Here is an 18,535-nt window from a genome sequence, read left to right as displayed (position 1 = left end):
AATGCAAAAGGCTAGAAAATACCAAAAATATATAAGAAAAGGATTAATATTCAGAATACATAAACACTCTATATTCAAGAAATAGCTCAAGTTCAAAAAAAATGAACTCAAAATAAAAATACACAAAAGATATGAACAGGCAATTCATACAAGAAATTCAAATTGTCAATAAACATGAAAACGATTACTTGATTCAAGTAATCAAGGAGATGTAGCAATAATGTAGGAGACCTTTTCCTTTACCCTTTTCAGCTCCTAATGCTTTTGACAGTTTTTCAAATTGTCCCAGAGCTTCAACATTTTATATTCCTTATTCCACACCTATTCACTTGACATACATAAAAAAGACAGGATCACCACCTGACAAGCTTCCCTGAGTCCATCTCGCCACTCGGCACTAACACGCCAGCAGAGAACTAACACCACTGCCACAGCTCCCTCCCAACCCCCAGTAAGAGCTGTGCAACTCACACTGTAACCTCCTACACGGGCATCACCTGGAGACTGATTAGACTTGATTCCCAAACCCCACCTGGACCTATTAAAACAGCTCTGTCTGCACAAGTAATTCACATGCACATCAGAGCTTGAAAAGCACTAGATTAAAAGATTCCTCTGTAGGAAATGTGACTGGTACCCAAAGTAATAACCCACACATACTGACATGTGAAGGCTTCCCCATCACTCTACAAATGAAGCCCAGCAATTGAGCCACCCACCCACACAGGCCTTCCAATCAGCTTTTTAATGTTTCATTTTCAAATAGTGACAGGCAGCCAAGGATCCACAGTCATTCAAAGAATGCCTTTAACATAAAAGAGGCTAAAATCAAACAAAAATCAAAACACATCCTCAAGAGGGAGATGATGTAAGGAATAAAAGAAAAATACTTTAAATCCTTTAATTATCTTCAGAGAGTTAGAAAATATTATATCCAGGAAAGAAACATGGTGCAACAAAAAGAAAATTAGGAGAACAAAAACAAAGCTCCCAGAAGTTAAAAAAAAATGGTTAGAGAAATTTAAAAATTCACTAGATGTGGAAGATGAAACTGAGGCAATCTCCCCAGTAACAAAAGGACAAAAGGGAAAATAAGAGAGAATAAATTTAAGGGATCAGTCCACTGATCTAAGTAATAATAGGTTGTTCTTAGAGAAAGGTCAAAGACAACAGAGGGATGAAATTGTCAAATACACACTAAAAGAAAAACGAAGAACACAGAACTCCCGGGCTAAATGGTCCCCTGTGCGCCAATGTAATTCACGGACTAAAAATGCACTGGATATTTTAGAACATAAGGTTAATTAGTACTGAGAGCTAAGAACCAATTAAGCAAAAACAAATAAATAAATAAACCAATAAACCAATGCTTCAAAATCCTGAGGGAGAATTATTTCCAACCTAAAATTATCTTCAAACTATAAATCAACTGTGAGGATACAATAAAGGTGCTAGTAGACAAGCAAAATCTCACTAAATTTACCATCCTCATACTTTTCTTAGGAAGCTACCGATTGGTGTGTTTCACAAAAAAGAAGAGAGTAACCCAACAAAGAGAAAAATGGGATCCAAGACATAGAGGCTCCATCTGACAAGAGAATTTTCAAAATGATAATGAAAGAAAATCCCAGGATCATTGCTGTTCAGCAGATCCTGGAAGAAAGCTGAGAAGTCCTCCAAGAAATAGATGAAACTGGAGGGAAGCCTTCAAGAAATAAATACAACTGATTAACTGATATGCCCCAAAATAACATGCTACCGTGAGGGTGAAAATGAGCTAATGATAGGTATATACAAAACTAAGCAAATGAACAAAAAGGCAATTACATACCCCAAGAAAATCAGTTTTATGCCAGGAAATAACAAAAACCTGGTAGAGTACAAGGCTCATCTGTAATAATATTTAATGCAAACTATGAATAGTCCTTCATCAAAAACTGTGATGTACCAATACTGGGAGAATGGAGAGGGGAGAGGCTAGAGACCGAGAGCTAAATCCTCATCTTCCATGGGAGGAAGTCAACACATAGTACCTAAAATGGAGAGGAATGTAGATACTAGACTTTTCAAGGAATTTTTAATCAAATCAGGCATGCAAGATTTTAATACATAAACGTTAAATAATGATGCAAGAGTAAAATAATTGCACAAGATACCGTAAGATAGCATGCAATTACTGGTCAAATGAGTTGGATGGTGTTGGCAAGGCCTGGTGGAAGAGAAGAGATTTCAGTTGGGCCTTCTAGGAGGGGTTAGATTTGGATAGAAGAGGGTGGGGGAAGGGAGGTGGGCAGATGGCAAGACCAAAGGCTAGGAGAAAGGCCAGTGAAAGATTTAGAGGATTTACATACTAGGGAATAATGGCTGATAGAGGACATGGGCCAAAGTATCTTAACAGCAGCATAAGGATGCCAGGAACGAAGTTGGGAACAATATCCTATGGGACTATGGTGTGGATGAGCTCAGGCTTGGATCCAACCTATTTCTCAACTGTAGAGCCTACCTCACAGCGTTAAAAAAAAAAAAAAAAAAATCCAACACTGTGTACAATGTGAACAGAGCCTTGAACATTAGTAGCCCCTACGTGAAGTACTTGACATTAGGAACTCTCATCCAGACAGCATTTTAAAAATAGACTGGCATGGTCCCATCCCAGACCTAGGGGGTGAGAATCTCCACAGGTGTTTCTGACAGTCATAAGTGGAGAAAACTACTGCCACATGTAAATGAAGACACCTACCGAATCTCTAGGCAGATGACCTATTCATCTATACTGACTGCCCCAAACCCTCCTTCAAATTCTAAGCCTCCATCACCACCTCATCTGCTGAGTCTTGCCTTTCATGTATTATTTCAACTTCAACTTGTCTGAAAACGCAAAACCATTTCCCTCTTCTGGCCATAATTCCTACAAACTGTACCTCTACTCACCTAGTAAAGTCACAAAGCTGAAAACTGAAGAGTTACATTTACCTTATTGCTGTTACTTAATACCCCCTTCCATGCTACCCAAATGTTCTTAGGTGGTATCTTTTCCATTCTCATTTCCCACTCTTACATCCCACACTTGATCTACTACAACCACCGGCAATCTAGCTTCTCTGCCTTGTTCTGTTTTGTTTTTTAATGGCTTCTCTGCCTTTGAACCAGCTCCTTTCCATTTACTCTACACAATGCTGGCAGATGACCTTTTCCTAAAGCATTATCTTGGTGACTTTATTCCCAAGACATTACCTTTAGTGGCGCTCTCCTGTTTACGACATAGAATCTAAAACTCCAAGAAAATAGTTTTAATACAGTAGAAAAACACTGTACCAGAGGGTGCCTGGATGGCTCATTTGGTTAAGTGACTGCCTTCGGCTCAGGTCATGATCCTGGAGTCCCAGGATCGAGTCCCACATCGGGCTCCCTGTTCAGCAGGGAGTCTACTTCTCCCTCTGACCCTCCTCCCTCTCATGTGCTCTCTCTCTCTCTCTCTCTCAAATACATAAATAAATCTTAAAAAAAAAAAGAACACTGTACCAGAATTCAAGACAGTATAAGAACTTCTCTGCCACTTACTAGCTGTAAGACCAGGAGCATCATTATCCTTCCTAGGGTCCTTATCTGCCTAAGTTGAATCAATTCAACATTTACTGAACATCTACTACAAAGCTTATGATAGGATTAGGTGCTTGAACTAGAAGAGTTACCTGAGATTTTTATCTACTGACAGTTAAGGCCAGACTCTTAAGATACTTTGGCCCATGTCCTCTATCAGCCATTATTCCCTAGTATGTAAATCCTCTAAATCTTTCACTGCCCTTTCTCCTAGCCTTTGGTCTTGCCATCTGCCCACCTCCCTTCCCCCACCCTCTTCTATCCAAATCTAACCTCTCCTAGAAGGCCCAACTGAAATCTCTTCTCTTCCACCAGGCCTTGCCAACACCATCCAACTCATTTGACCAGTAATTGCATGCTATCTTACGGTATCTCTTGTGCAATTATTTTACTCTTGCATCATTATTTAACGTTTATGTATTAAAATCTTGCATGCCTGATTTGATTAAAAATTCCTTGAAAAGTCTAGTTTAGTATCTACATTCCTCTCTGTGTCCAGTATCAAACTTGACCTACAGCCAAGAACACAGTCTTGATTTGTCCAACTCTAATGCAACAATAACAAGTTACCCCTCCAGTACTATGGAACCATCAACATTACTCACCACTTTACTTTGCATGTCTGTGTATTCCATTCCACAATATGTTTATCATCTGAACAACTATACAAACAGCCATTGTCTTGATGCCACTGTATGCAATTAACCTTGTTGTCATGTCCACCACTCTACAGATTAAAAAAAAAAACAGATTAAAAGAAAAAAACCCACACCTGATATAACATAATTACACATCCTAGAATCATTACTAAGTTAACAAAAAAGACAGGCTTTAACCTAACTAAAAACACCCTGACCTATAGCTATCTACTTCCAACATCAAAAATGAGATAAATCATCTATAAATTCATCAAATTAACTTTTTCCCTAAAGGGAAATTAACTTTCCCTTCTCTGTTGAAAAAATATACTTCCACATAGTTACATTTAACTTATTGATGACATAAGTCAAAGGATACGAGTTCTAAATGCCACTTGCTTTTGACAGGAATGCCAGCACTGGGGTGCCTGGGTGGCTCAGTCATTAAGCGTCTGCCTTCGGCTCAGGTCATGATCCCGGGGTCCTGGGATCGAGCCCCACATCGGGCTCCCTGCTCCGTGGGAAGCCTGCTTCTCCCTCTCCCACTCCCCCTGCTTGTGTTCCCTCTCTCGCTATGTCTCTCTCCGTCAAATAACTAACTAACTAACTAAATAAATAAATAAGGAATGCCGGCACTAAGACAAGACAGAATACTTCATGTACAGTGGCAAAAGCTTATGACACTTGAGTGAACTAATAAAGTCAAATCTTGGAGTTTAAAGTATTATGATAAAAATCATGTCTAGTCAAAACTATCTTTGAAAATCACAGTCACTTTTTAAAAAAACTACCAAAACTGGGGCACCTGGGTGGCTCAGTCGGTTAAGCATCTGCCTTCAGCTCAGGCCATGAAATCAGGGTCCTGGGCTGGAGCCCTGAATCAGGCTCCCTGCTCAGCAGGGAGTCTGCTTCGCCTTCTGCCTCTGTCCCTCCCCCCGTGCATACTCTCTCAAATAAATAAAACCTTTAAAAAACAAACTACCAAAACTATCTCTCAATAAAGAAACCACTGTTCCAGGGTGCCTGGGTGGCTCAGTCGGTTAAGCGTCTGCCTTTGGCTCAGGTCATGATCCCAGGGTCCTGGGATCGAGCCCCGCATCGGGCTCCCTGCTCAGCAGAGAGCCTGCTTCTCCCTCTCCCTCTGCCTGCTGCTTTGCCTGCTTGTGCTCTCTGTCAAATAAATAAATAAAATCTTAAAAAGAAAAAAAAACCACTATTTCTTCAGGTAAGCACTAAATATTTCCTTGTGTTATGGAAGATACCATATGAACAAAACTTTAAACATATTCAACATAGCAAGATGCTCGCTCACTCAGCAGCAAACAGGAATGGAGACATCAACTGGGGAAAGGCAAGTTCAACTCTCCCACCCACTACACACACATTCCGGGACAAACTCATTCAGGAGAATAAGCTCCTAAAATAATTTACACTGTGAGCAACTGTGATTTTCACTCTTTCTACCTGAATTCACATTACAATTAAATGAATATATGAATCACCATCATGTATATATGTAAACTAAGGATAAAACTCAAAATCACTATTTCTATTAGATTGCTCCCTTCTTTTTTTAAAGATTTGTCAGAGAGAGAGCCCACAAGCAGGGGGAGTGGCAGGCAAAGGGAGAAGCAGGCTCCCCAATGAGCAAGGAGCCCAATGCAAGACTCGATCCCAGGACATTGGGATCATGACCTGAGCTGAAGGAAGACACTTAACCAACTGAGCCCTCGAGGCATCCCAAGAAAAATACTTCTAAATATTAAGTTCAGCTATTTCCTTTCACTAGTATGAGCTATCCACTCAAAGAATTAAGTCCTATATCACTGACACATACACAAGAACTGAATAAAGGATATAACATAAATTCCATAGAAAAATTTCAGTAAGAAAATAAAATTTTCAAAGTTAGTAATCCAAGAGATTAAAGCAAAACAAAGTACATTTTCAGTCTGTCCATCTAGCATTTTGCTTATTAGCATTATAATACCCACACTGGTAAGGTTACAGAAAAAAATGGCACTATCATACATTGCCAGGAGCTAGTGCACCCATTTGAAAAACAATCTACCAACTGTCCATTCATTCATTCACTTACTCAACAAACATTTGCACAATACCAATTACATGTCAGGCACTGCACTAGACACTTGTAATAAATATACTATTACATCTAAATCCAAAAAAGCATGCAAGGTAGGTTACAGAATACCCATTTAAGAAATGAGAAGTTCAATTACTTACCCATGACCACATAACTAAAAGGACTCAAACTCAGGACAGAATAGTTCCAAAGCCTGATCCCTTTCTACTTCACCAATCATCCCAACACTCCTTACTCTGACCTTCTTAGTTATTTTTTTAATACATTCATTCCCTGTTAAAGATTAATGTATAATCCCATGAAGTGCCAAAATTATCTAAAAAGGAGTTCTAGGTTTCATTAGCATTATGTCCACTGCCACAGTAGCTGAATAAAGCAGCTATCACACTGCATGGATAGTAGGTACTTGCTCACCACAAAAGACTGATCAAATCAAAGGATGGGCTCCCAACTACAGCAGGGTAAAAGCCTACATGAGGACAGTACTCGACTTGGAGAGGAGGGAGGAAGTAAGAGAAATTCCCTTCTTACTATCTATACATCTAAATGCTTTAATTTGTTTTACAGTTGTATTTTTATACTCTTTAACATAAAAATAAGTAACATACTTTGAAATGCAAATTTAAAATCAGAATTTTTCATCTATCAAATCAGCTGAGCTTTTGTTAATGTTTTTGCTGTTTTAATGGGCATATCCAATGGTGGAAATAATGCTTTGGAATACAGGTACTCTTTCCATTGCTGATACAGAAAATCAGGAAAACTCTTCCAGAAACTATCTGTATACTATGCATAAAAAGCCTTAATATTAAAACCCTTTCACTCATTAATTACAGGTCAGTAATTTTCGGAATCCATGTAAACAGCAAACAAAATGTGTAACAACAAAAAATTAGAAAGCACCTTAAGGGTCGGTAATAGTTAAATCACCAAGGGACTATCCAATTTAGTGGGATTTTAGGGAGTCATTGAAAATGTCTTAACTAGTTCTTGACAAACATGAAAATTGCTCATGTTGTAATGTAATGGAAAATATCAGGTTACAAAATAGATGGACAGAACTCAACTGTATTTCTTAAACATATTCTTAAACATTAAAAAAAAAAATTTTTTTAAGATTTTATTTATTTATTTGACAGAGAGAGACACAGCGAGAAAGGGAACACAAGCAGAGGGAGTGGGAGAGGGAGAAGGAGGCTTCCCGCGGAGCAGGGAGCCCGATGTGGGGCTCGATCCCAGGACCCTGGGATCATGACCTGAACCGAAGGCAGACGCCTAACAACTGAGCCACCCAGGCGCCCCAAGAAATACAATCTTATTAAACATCTCTCGGTGATAGATATAAGAACAATTATTTCCCTTTTCAACATTATGTAGTTCCGAATTATCTATGGAGAATGTTACTTAAAACAGAAAACACTGTTTAAGGAGCGCCTGGGTGGCTCAGTCGTTGAGCGTCTGCCTTCGGCTCAGGTCATGATCCCAGGGTACTGGGATCTGGGATCGAGCCCCGCATCGGGCTCCCTGCTTGGCAGGAAGCCTGCTTCTCCCTCTCCCGCTACCCCTGCTTGTGTTCCCTCTCTCAGTGTCTCTCTGTCAAATAAATAAATAAAATCTTTAAAAAAAAAAAAACACTGTTTGATTCATATATACAGAAAGCATTCCTATACAAAGACAGACATTCAGTGAACACCAAACACATAATGTAACAGACAGTGTCCAAAACAAATTATGCTAAGTTAAGTCACTGCCCTGTAGTGCCAAACTCTCACTTTGCTCTGTGATGCCGGGGCTGGGACTCCACAGACCACATCCCTGCTTTGCCAGCCAGATGGCCAGTAGGCTCCACCAATAAGGGCTGCTAGAGAGAGACAAGGCTGGAAGAGGAACTTGTTCTAGCCTGGCTCCTACTGTGCTCCTTTTGGTAGCAGCTGAACCCAATATGCAACTGTTCCAACACCTGAGGAACTATGCTCCTCCCCTCCCTTCAAGGACACCAGCAGTCAGTTACAAGCTCTGTCCTCAGAGGTCTGGACCGCAAGCATGGGGCCACTCTTCCACCAGAGACAGCAGCAAAGAGAACAACACCAGCTCCTCAAAGGTTTGAGTTTCAGCAGTTATCCCAACTGCCTCCTTTGTTCCCTAGCCCTAGAGGTGGTGAGCTCTTTCCTACAGTCACAATTTGAGGTACCTAGAACTCTTTCTACCCTTTATCTTAAATCTAGTCAACAGTTCTTCATATTCTAACCTACAACAAAGATTATGTTACCTATTATAGCTATTAACAAATATTACTGTTCGCAATTTTAAATGTGGGGGCAGAAAAATGCCCCTGTAATACAGATCCTATAGCATTATTCGGTTTTGTTTTTATAAATCTCTAATAATCAGTTTCCCATTTCTTTTATATACAATATACATCCATACACACACACATACACACACTTATCTGTACTTACTATCAATTTACTGTGTAATTCTCCTTTTACTGTACTGTATAATAAAATACTACCAACTGCTGTACCAAGAGCCAACAAGTCAATCTGGTTACTCGTTTCTATAGCTTCTGATTTCCTTTTTTTCCTCTGGGGACTTTCCTGGAGGGGAAAAAGAAAAGGTTCATTTTGTATTTCAAACACAAGACATCATTAATGCATAAATGCAAATGCCCACTAACCCACAAATGAAATGTGACCGCTACCAAAAGACACTTAAAGATTGGGGGGGTGGGGCAGATGACTCACTCTCTAATGCTATCTTTCTCACTATTTGGGAAAAAAAAAAATCACTCCAATGGAAAGAAGAGTTTATAATTCTCTGTCCCTGTCCCCTAACTCTCTGGAAGGAAGGCGACAAATAGGGCATGCTCCCAGTATTCTCTTAAAAGGTCCAAGCAGCCTCCCTGCTGCTTCCACTTCTCAGAAAGGAACCACTCGTGACAGGTCCAAGTGAAGCCCCCACTCCCAAGCAGAGACTACAGATCCACAGCCAAGCAACCAACACTTCCCCTTTTTCCGTCTTCATCTTTCCTTGTGCTGTAGCTTCATTCTCAGGAAAGGGGACTCAAATGTTTTTATAAACAAACATTTATTTCAGTCTCAGTCAAAACACAGTTGTAACTAGTAGAGCATACTAGAAGTTGCTCTAGTGTGAGAATTAAGGGTTATTCTGAAAGTTCCATGCAGTCTTGGTGATCCTCATGACAAGAGGCACAAGTTCCAACCTAGTGTCAAATGCCACAAGACTGCTTTGATTTACTTCAAAAACAGAACAGCTGTTAGTCCAAACACAATCAATGATGACGACTTCAGGGTATTACCTCAAAGTTTACAATGCTAAAAATATGTAATTTCAGAACTTCTCTTCCATATGTTTGTTTGTTTGTTTTTTTAATTAAAGCGTGCCAGCCTGTGCTTTAGCAGAAAGCTGAGATACCCATTCTTTTAACATAAAACAGACCACTCACTACCACAGGAAAAAGAACAGCTTCCCAATAGCGCAAGACCTTTGCTCTACAGCACAAAGCAGCAGGCCAGGATACATAAAAATTTGCCCAACCCGAAAACCACCAATGAAAACTATGATGTTACAAGTGTATAAAGAATATCAAGGGGCGCCTGGGTGGCTCAGATGGTTAAGCATCTGCCTTCGGCTCAGGTCATGATCCCGGGGCCCTGGGATCGAGTCCCGTGTCAGGCTCCCTGCTCCTTGGGAGCCTGCTTCTCTCTCTCTCTCTCTCATGAATAAATAAATAAAATCTTAAAAAATAAAAATAAAAAAAAAAAGAATATCAAGGAGTAGGGGCGCCTGGGTGGCTCAGTCGGTTAAGCGTTTGCCTTCGGCTCCCTTCGTGATCCCAGGGTCCTGGGATCGAGTCCTGCATCAGGCTCCCTGCTCAGTGGGGAGCCTGCTTCTCCCTCCACCAGCCGCTCACCCTGCTTGTACTCTCTTTCTTTCTTTCTCTGACAAATAAATAAAATCTTTAAAAAAAAAATAAAACCTATTAAAAAAAGAGTATCAAGGAGTAGATTTATAAAGCATTTTCCATTTTGTTTTTGTTTAGTTAATCTTATGGAGATGTTACATTTGAAGAATTTTATTCACTTGACACACTTAGGTCAACAAAAAGTAAAAAGATTTAACAAAAAATAGTAACTTTTTATATAGAGAAAAAAATACACATTTTGTAAGTCCTAAGAAATATATCTACATTAATAAACCCCAAAGAGAAGTTACAATTAAAAGCCAAAGTATAAAAACATATGATGGTCTTATCAGTAACATTTAATTTGCTTGAAACATTAAACCTTAGCACAAGCAATGTCCTAGGTCCCACCTTCAGTTCAGTGAATATCTAAAGCCACCTCTAAATGATCCCACAAGGCAGATGTGGTTTCAGCACAAGGTTATGAACACAAACACCTATTTCAGGCAAGAGCAGTTGGGGTTAAGTATATCAACGTCCTACTACACCTCATCAGAAAACTCTTCTCTCAAAGAGCCTAGAAATTATTTCTCCAACTCTTGGTTTTCCCAAATCAAGTTAAAATCATCTCACACTGAGGTTTCTAATGTGTGAAACATAGGCTGGTCCAAATATGTGTATGTTTTTCTGCAGATATGAATTTGCATTAAAAAGCACAAAAAGGGGTGCTTGGCTGGCTCAGTCAGGAAAGCATGCAACTCCTGATCTTGGGTTATGAGTCCAAGCCCCACACTGGGTGTAGAAATTTCTTAACAAAATTTAAAAAAAATAAAAAATAAAAAGCACCAAGAAATTTTAGATATTAATCCTTAACATATGCAAACCCTAATTTCCCTATCAACAAAATCTGTGTATTTCGGGAGAAGCAAGCAGAGGCAAGTGGAGGAGCATCCACAGAACTTATGCCCAATTTTGAGGATCAGTGGTCTAAGCCTAAATAATAACACAATTAATGCATCTCAAAGAACTACTGACTCATGCATATTTTCTCAGAGCCGGACGACCTTTTTTAAAAATCACTTCCCAGTTAGCAGGATGAACATGTCTGAACAGGTCAACGATCTAAGTTTATATAAGCAATGTGCATTTTAGTAAAATCTATTTTAAATATTACCTCATTACCAAATATTTCTGAAACCAGGAATTTAGTGCTGATGATTATAGATTTTGACAGACCTTTGTCAGCATTTTCTTTCTGAACCTGTTGCTGCTGTGATCAAAAACGTCAATGACTCCCCAGAGAAGACGAAATCAATACAAGCAACTCTCTGGCATTCAAAAGCATCTGCAATTTGCCTCCAAACCACCCTTTTCCAACCTTATTTCCAATTCCATCTTTATATTATACTCCCTAATCCCTAACACTTTCCCATTTTGCTTCTGCTTTTCCCTCAACTTGGAGGGGTCTTTTCCTGCTCACTTCAATTTTCTTTTGGTTAAAAATCTATCCATGCTTCAAGGTCCACCCCAACTCTCATCTCCCCATAAAAACCTCTTTTCTTTTTATTTAAAGACTTTATTTATTTATTTGAGAGAGCGCATGGGGGGGGTGTTGGCAGAGCGAGCAGACCCCCACTTAGCAGGGAGTCCAATGCAGGGCTCTATCCCAGGACCCTGGGATCATGACCTGAGCTGAAGGCAGACGCTTAACCGACTGAGCCACCCAGGCACCCCCTCTTCTTCTCTTAAGGCACACATCATACTGCACTCTGCATTACAGACACAGTATATCTGAATTGTCCACTTCTTCATTGATGTGTCTCAATCATACTCAGTTTTACTTCCTCTGAATTACCTAGCACAAGGTCATGTGCATACTCACTATACATGTTAAGTACATAAAGTAATGAAAAGGGTAGGCTAAAACTTGAGTTCATATCTGTGACTGAAAAATTGGGAGTTCCTAGAGGTACCAGGAGCGAAGACGCAAAAAATGTGATTTCTTAAAGAGTCTTTTTCTTTTTTTTTTTTTTAAAGATTTTATTTATTTATTTGAGAGAGAATGAGAGACAGAGAGCACGAGAGGGAAGAGGGTCAGAGGGAGAAGCAGGCTCCCTGCCGAGCAGGGAGCCCGATGCGGGACTCGATCCCAGGACTCCAGGATCATGACCTGAGCCGGAGGCAGTCGCTTAACCAACTGAGCCACCCAGGCGCCCAAAGAGTCTTTTTCAGTGTGAAAGTCTGACAAGGCTAAGCAATAAAGAGTAGCACCAGTCTGAAAAAGTTTATCAGCATTTGATCCAGAAGGCAATCAGAAGGCTGAGTGAGAGTCTCAAGGGGCAAGTGCATGATTTACAAAAGCAAGACATAGGGCAGATGTGGTGAAGACAGAAAACAAAGGGCATCCAAGTGATGAGAAGTCTGAATTTGATCAATTAAGCAATGACTTTTTAAGACTGAGATCCCAGAGTAAGGAAAGTTTACATGGAGAGCTAGTATACACACTCTTTAAAACATATGTATATATAACTGAAACAAGCTCCACAAAAAAACTTATCCTTTCCCATGCAAAATACACTCATTTTTTTAACTCTATCACAACCCACTAAAGCTGTTTCATAATCCACTAATGAATCAAAACCTACTTTTGAAAAATCCTGACCTCTAGACACTGAAAATTATGCCAGAGTTTCAAGTTTCATTCTGCAATTAGTCTCATACGCCTTTTCTTAGCCTACCTACTGTCACCTCTCTGGCAAATGTTTAAGTTTCATGGATAACAATGAAAAAATGTGTGCATTTTACATGTCACTACATATTTATATCAAAAACAATCAAATTCTAATAATCAGGAATTTCTATTCCTGCCAACAGGATCTAATCTGCAAACTTTTCCTCGTTTTGAAGTTTAAATACTGGAGAGACCCTAAGATACAGCATCATACATTCAGGAACACAACCAGACTGTACCACATCTCCAAGAAATGGGAATGGGGAACTCAACTCAGATTCTTCCTAGAAACGTTTTTTTTTTTTTTTTTGAGTAAAGTGATAGCAGTTTATTAAGTGAAGATACAGAAAAAGCTCTCAAGAATGAGAGGGGTCCCGACAGGGTCGCCCCTTCCTAGAAACATTCTTAATGCTACTGTGCTTGCCCTGTCTCATAGCTGAAGCACCATGTGCTTCGTTTAACAAGAACTAAGCTGTGTGAGGTCAGTTTAACTGCAGTAACAGCAAAGCAGCATAAATACATGAACTGTGGTAGCTGATGGTAGACAAGGTCTGTTTCTTCAGGGCTGTACACCAGCTAGGGAAGGAAAAGTAGAAAAGTTGGAGAGATTTTAGGGGGCAATGAAATAGCAGGGTCAGTTACAAGATGGGGCTCAGGCACTTTGTGGCTTTGGCATATCATTTAACAGCTCAGCCTCAGTTTACATGCACAAACCTGACGAGCTTTAAAAACAGCATCCATCTATAGTCCATCAATGTGTCTCCCTGCACTTTTCTTATCATTACAGGTCCTCTTGCCCCAGGTTCCATTAACCAAATGAAATGCTCAGCTACATAATATGTACAAAAACCTTCCAAAAACTACTGGCATAAATGTGAGGTATTATAATCATTCTTGACCAAGAACAACAAACAGAAGATGATTTTTCTAAACATTTAGGAACTACTATTTTAACGCTTATTACCCAAGTAACCCAGCACCAACTCATTTTTCTCCACTCACAGGAGTAATGTTACCAAACTTTGTCCTTGGGTGGCAAATTGCCAATTACTGAACCAGATACAGGATACTCTTACAAAATGATTTATACTGAGGGCGCCTGGGTGGCTCGGTTGGTTGGGTGACGGCCTTCGGCTCAGGTCATGATCCTGGAGTCCCGGGATCGAGTCCCGCTTCAGACTCCCTGCTCGGTGGGGAGTCCTGCTTCTCCCTCTGACCTTCCCCCCTCTCATGTACTCTCTCTCTCTCATTCTCTCTCTCAAATAAACAAAATCTTTAAAAAAAATGATTTATACTGAGGAATGTGGCAGTAAATGGTAAAATGAGCCCATAGAGAATGCTCACTGAATCACTCAATAATAACAACTAACATTCACTGAGCACTTACTACACCAGTCATATACACTGCCTCATTTAATTCTGAGGACCCTGAAAGATGGGTAACATAAGCTCTACTTCATGTTTGAGTAACAAAAATCTTAAGGTGTTGGGAACACAGGCTTCAGAATAACATCCTTTCTAAGACTCATACTCTAATCCTCAAAGATGTAAAATAAAAAGGTTTAATAAAATCAGAGCATCTTAAAACTTCAGTGGCAAGGATCCTAACCCAGGGACCTGGGAGCAGAGACTCAAGCAGCTACTACACATCACTCTTCATTTTCTAGCTTTAAAAAAATAACGTGACTTTATAATTTTATCCCATAATATATGTGCACATTTAAGAGAACCACTTCTCCCTCTAATCTTCAAGTAAAATTGATGCTCAAGGTGGACACATCGCCAATATGAGGACCGAATGTCCTCCTTACATTCCTCCCAGCTCTCAATTCTGTGACTCAAGATCTAGGGTTACAGTGTAAGAACAGCAGACCAGAGTCAGAGGACCTCGTTCTAATGGTCACAGTCTCTTTATTGGTTACTAAAGCTTTGGTGAAGTCACTTGGAACTTCCTTAGTTCTGATTCTCAGTTTTTAAAAATTTTATTTCAGGACACTTCATAGAGCTGTGTGGCTAAAATGAAAACATACAGATATAAAAGGATACTGAAACCTATACAAACTTTTTTTAAGAAGCCAAACTCATTTTTCAATGAGGCCCTCCAAATGAGTGACTCGCTCAATGTGACAAAAAGCAATTTAAGTCCTGGATATGAAACCAAATCTAGATATTTTTCTACTATTTCAGAGTGGTATACATAATCCAAAACTATGATTTTCAACAGGAAATTTAAGATTAGGCTAAAGTTTTATTCTTGAGGCATATAATGTGACTTAAGTCAACAGAAAAGCAAAGGGGGGGGCAACAAATTTTTGCTAGCCTATTATTATTTGTTGTAAATAATGGACAACAAAGCTCTAAATACCTGAGTTCTAGTCCTGGTTCTATTTTTGGTTTTTATGCAAGCTGCCTAATTTTCCAGAGTCTTAGTTTCTTTTTCACAAACAAGGCAAAAAGTTAGTCTTTATCTACCTTCCAGGACTAACCATACAAATCCGAGATATTAATAACAACGATACATGCAGCACTTACGTACACTAATCTAAATGTTTCTGTGTTACTAAACATGTTCACCTTCACAACCACTCTGAGGTGGGTACTATTACCCCTGTTTTACAAATGAGGAACTAAAGGCACAATCACCACTGTGAAGCCAAACCTAGATGCAAATGTAAGCAGCAGAGCTTGGATTCATGCATCTAATCATCGCTCCACGTTTTCCCTCAGCATTGCTATTATCATCTCTTTACAGGACTGTTTGTTTTTTTTTTTTTAAGATTTTATTTATTTATTTGAGAGAGAGAGAATGAGAGCCAGAGAGCACGAGAGGGAAGAGGGTCAGAGGGAGAAGCAGACTCCCCGCCGAGCAGGGAGCCCGATGTGGGACTCGATCCCGGGACTCCAGGATCATGACCCGAGCCAAAGGCAGTTGCTTAACCAATTGAGCCACCCAGGCACCCTCTTTACAGGAATGTTAAAAAGAAACACAGAGAACAACTTTAAAAAAAGGGAAGATATGCAGACTGCTGTAACTTTAACGACAACTACGAATTTTTTTTAAAGTCCAAGTTCGCCTTGCCTTAAGAGCCCGGATAAAGGTTTCTTTTATTTATCAACTAAAGTCACTTCATCTAGAAACTAAGAGACTCTATTTTAAGATCTGAAAAATACCTAAACATACTCGCCGAAAGCACAGTTAGATGTACCCCTACTTTCAACCTAAAAATTTAGCAGAAAGTCCCCCCATGGTAGTCATGATGGAGTTAAAAATCTGTCTTAAATACTAGCTTTTGAAGTTTTACACATAGTGTCATCTAAACATTCACGATACCTGATGCTTCCAAATCACATTAGACTGATTCGATTTGACTACCCTATACCTGCAGGACCCACGTGCACGTGAGTTGGGGCAGACGTAGTGGAAAGACTCAACAGTGAATGACATCTTACCTGAGATGAGGCCCTAAGAGAAAAGCCTTCCCTAACTCGGCAATGTCCCCTCTAAGAAAAACTTCACCTGGATTCACATTCATTACATTAATCCGGCTACTTCACTTTACCTCCACAACCTAAGGCAGACTTCAGAAAAGGGGGTGTATAAACGGGAACTAAGCAGATGTTTTAAAAAAAAAAAAAAAAGGCTTGAAGTTTCAAATGACTGAGAATGGAAACGAGCCTGGGAAAGTCAAAAGTTTGAAGAGTGAGAGTACCACACACTGGACGTGGAAGAGAACACGTGGTGAGCCTGCTGCACCCAAGGGTTCGGGAATGGAGGGGATTGTCCGGAAGCAAGGAAACAGACTTACTCATTCCAATCTCCTAAGGCAAAGCCGATGAGCTAGAGAAATCGGAAAAGAGTACTATAGCCCCAACGAAGGGCTCTGTCAAAATCCAGGACGTTGAGCACATGTTGCTGCGCGAGGCTTGGCAGAAGGAAGCCGCCCCGGCGAACTGGGGGCCTACGGGAACATGGCGGCCCCGGCGACAGCCGGGCGCGGGGCGCAGACCGCATGGAGCCAGTCGGTAGCGCTCCAGTCTACGGCCCGTCCAATCGGGCCGCGCCCTCTTTTCGCTACTCTGCGGGCAGGCCGCACGCGGGACTGGCGAAGTGGACCGAGTCCGCGCCGCCGCCGCACTCCGTGCCTCCTCACCCCGGGCCTCGGAGGGCCGCGCGAGATGCCCGGCCACGCGCCGTCGGACTGCGGGTGCGCTGAGACCGAGCCCGGGCGGACGCCCGCCCCCCGCCGTCCCGCCTGCTTTACCTTGGCCTGTAGCCGCGCTGGCGCCCAGGCCAGGCAGGTGCAGGTACCGCTGAGGTGCGCGGAAGGCACGTACTCTTGATGCAGCCTATTGTTGGCTGTCTCCCACACTCGCAACTGACCGTCGGCAGACGCCAAAGCGAAGTAGGCCTGGTTCAGCGGAGAGAAGGCGCAAGGAACCCCTGCCGGGGACAGGGGGTCCGCAACACCACCGCCACCCGCCGCCATTGCTGTCCTGGCTCCGCGGCAGCCACGTGTTCGCCTGTGCGCATGCGCACCGGCGTGGGGCGGGGCCTGGAGGGAGGAAGTGGGGCGGAGGGAGAGCACAGCGCCGAGGGAGTGGCTCGTCGCGTCTCTAGCAAGCGTTGGGCGGGCCCAGCCTGTGGACGGTGGCCCGGAGGGCCCAATGCTAATTTGTACTGGTTGGGGGAGGGGACGTGTGGAGGGATGTGACTGCCTACTGGAGAGGAGGCCCGTTCCTTTAAAAAAAAAAAAAAGAAAGGAAGAAAAAGGTTTGGGTTTTTTTGTTTTGTTTTGTTTTGTTTAATAACATGATTGAACTGAATGTTTAAAAGACATAATCACTTATAACTCCATGATTGTGGTAACTGTTTTCATTTTTTCTTATCCACTTGCAGGCTATAATCACGTATACGCATAACAATTTACTCAGCCATAGTGTGAAAGTAACGGTAGGATCTGCTATCCGCTCCCTTATTTCGTCAGGATTAATCCCATGTTACTACATCAAATAGACAATTTGTAATGACGGCATAGTATTTCACCAAATCTTTGCATTGTGATTCAAGAAATGCCAGATTAATATTATTCAGCCCACAGTTTATTGCCCAGCAGTAAAGACAACACCACCCTCGGGGATATGGGGACACTGAAGCTTTTACAGCCAGGGGGTGCCACGGTAACATTTGCGTTTTAGATTATTTGTAATGACAACCATCTACATTTTTTAAAGGCCTCCTGGACTCCATGGAGATGGTGGTAAAGGGGCAAGAAGAAAAACCCACACAATATAGGACAGTGCTGGGTCAGACTCGGATGAAAACAGTAAAGGTGGGGAGAAGTGCCCAGATTTCAGATAGAATCTGAAGTTAGAGTCAACAGGGTTTGCTAAATGATTGCAAAGGGTGAGAAAAAAACAAGTGAAGGACCTCCAGGGCCTGAGCAAACTAGTGAATGGTAATTCCATCAACTAGATTGGGTAAATGGGTATGGTTGGAGTGGAAATCAAGAATTCTGTTTTGGACAGTTAAGTATGAT

General features: G+C 41.1%; 1 protein-coding gene across 1 annotated transcript in view; it reads right to left on the bottom strand.

Moving 5' to 3' along the window:
* WDR43 (WD repeat domain 43) overlaps positions 1 to 17,506 on the bottom strand; it is a 48,776-nt gene extending 31,270 nt beyond the window's left edge. The window contains exons 1-3 of the mRNA XM_028099511.1: positions 17,261 to 17,506; positions 8,802 to 8,939; positions 4,206 to 4,327 (exon numbers count right to left, since the gene is read on the bottom strand). Of these exons, the coding sequence (XP_027955312.1) occupies positions 4,206 to 4,327; positions 8,802 to 8,939; positions 17,261 to 17,485 (485 nt within the window). The 5' untranslated portion in view covers positions 17,486 to 17,506. The remainder of the gene's footprint in view (positions 1 to 4,205; positions 4,328 to 8,801; positions 8,940 to 17,260) is intronic.
* Between the last annotated feature and the right edge of the window lie 1,029 nt (positions 17,507 to 18,535).

The sequence above is a fragment of the Eumetopias jubatus genome, unplaced genomic scaffold (assembly GCF_037043125.1).
Source record: "Eumetopias jubatus isolate StellerSeaLion01/CBP00866 unplaced genomic scaffold, mEumJub1_p1.0 scaffold_9, whole genome shotgun sequence".
NCBI classification, from domain to species: Eukaryota; Metazoa; Chordata; class Mammalia; order Carnivora; family Otariidae; genus Eumetopias; species Eumetopias jubatus.
This window is presented reverse-complemented; position numbering and strand designations above follow the sequence as displayed.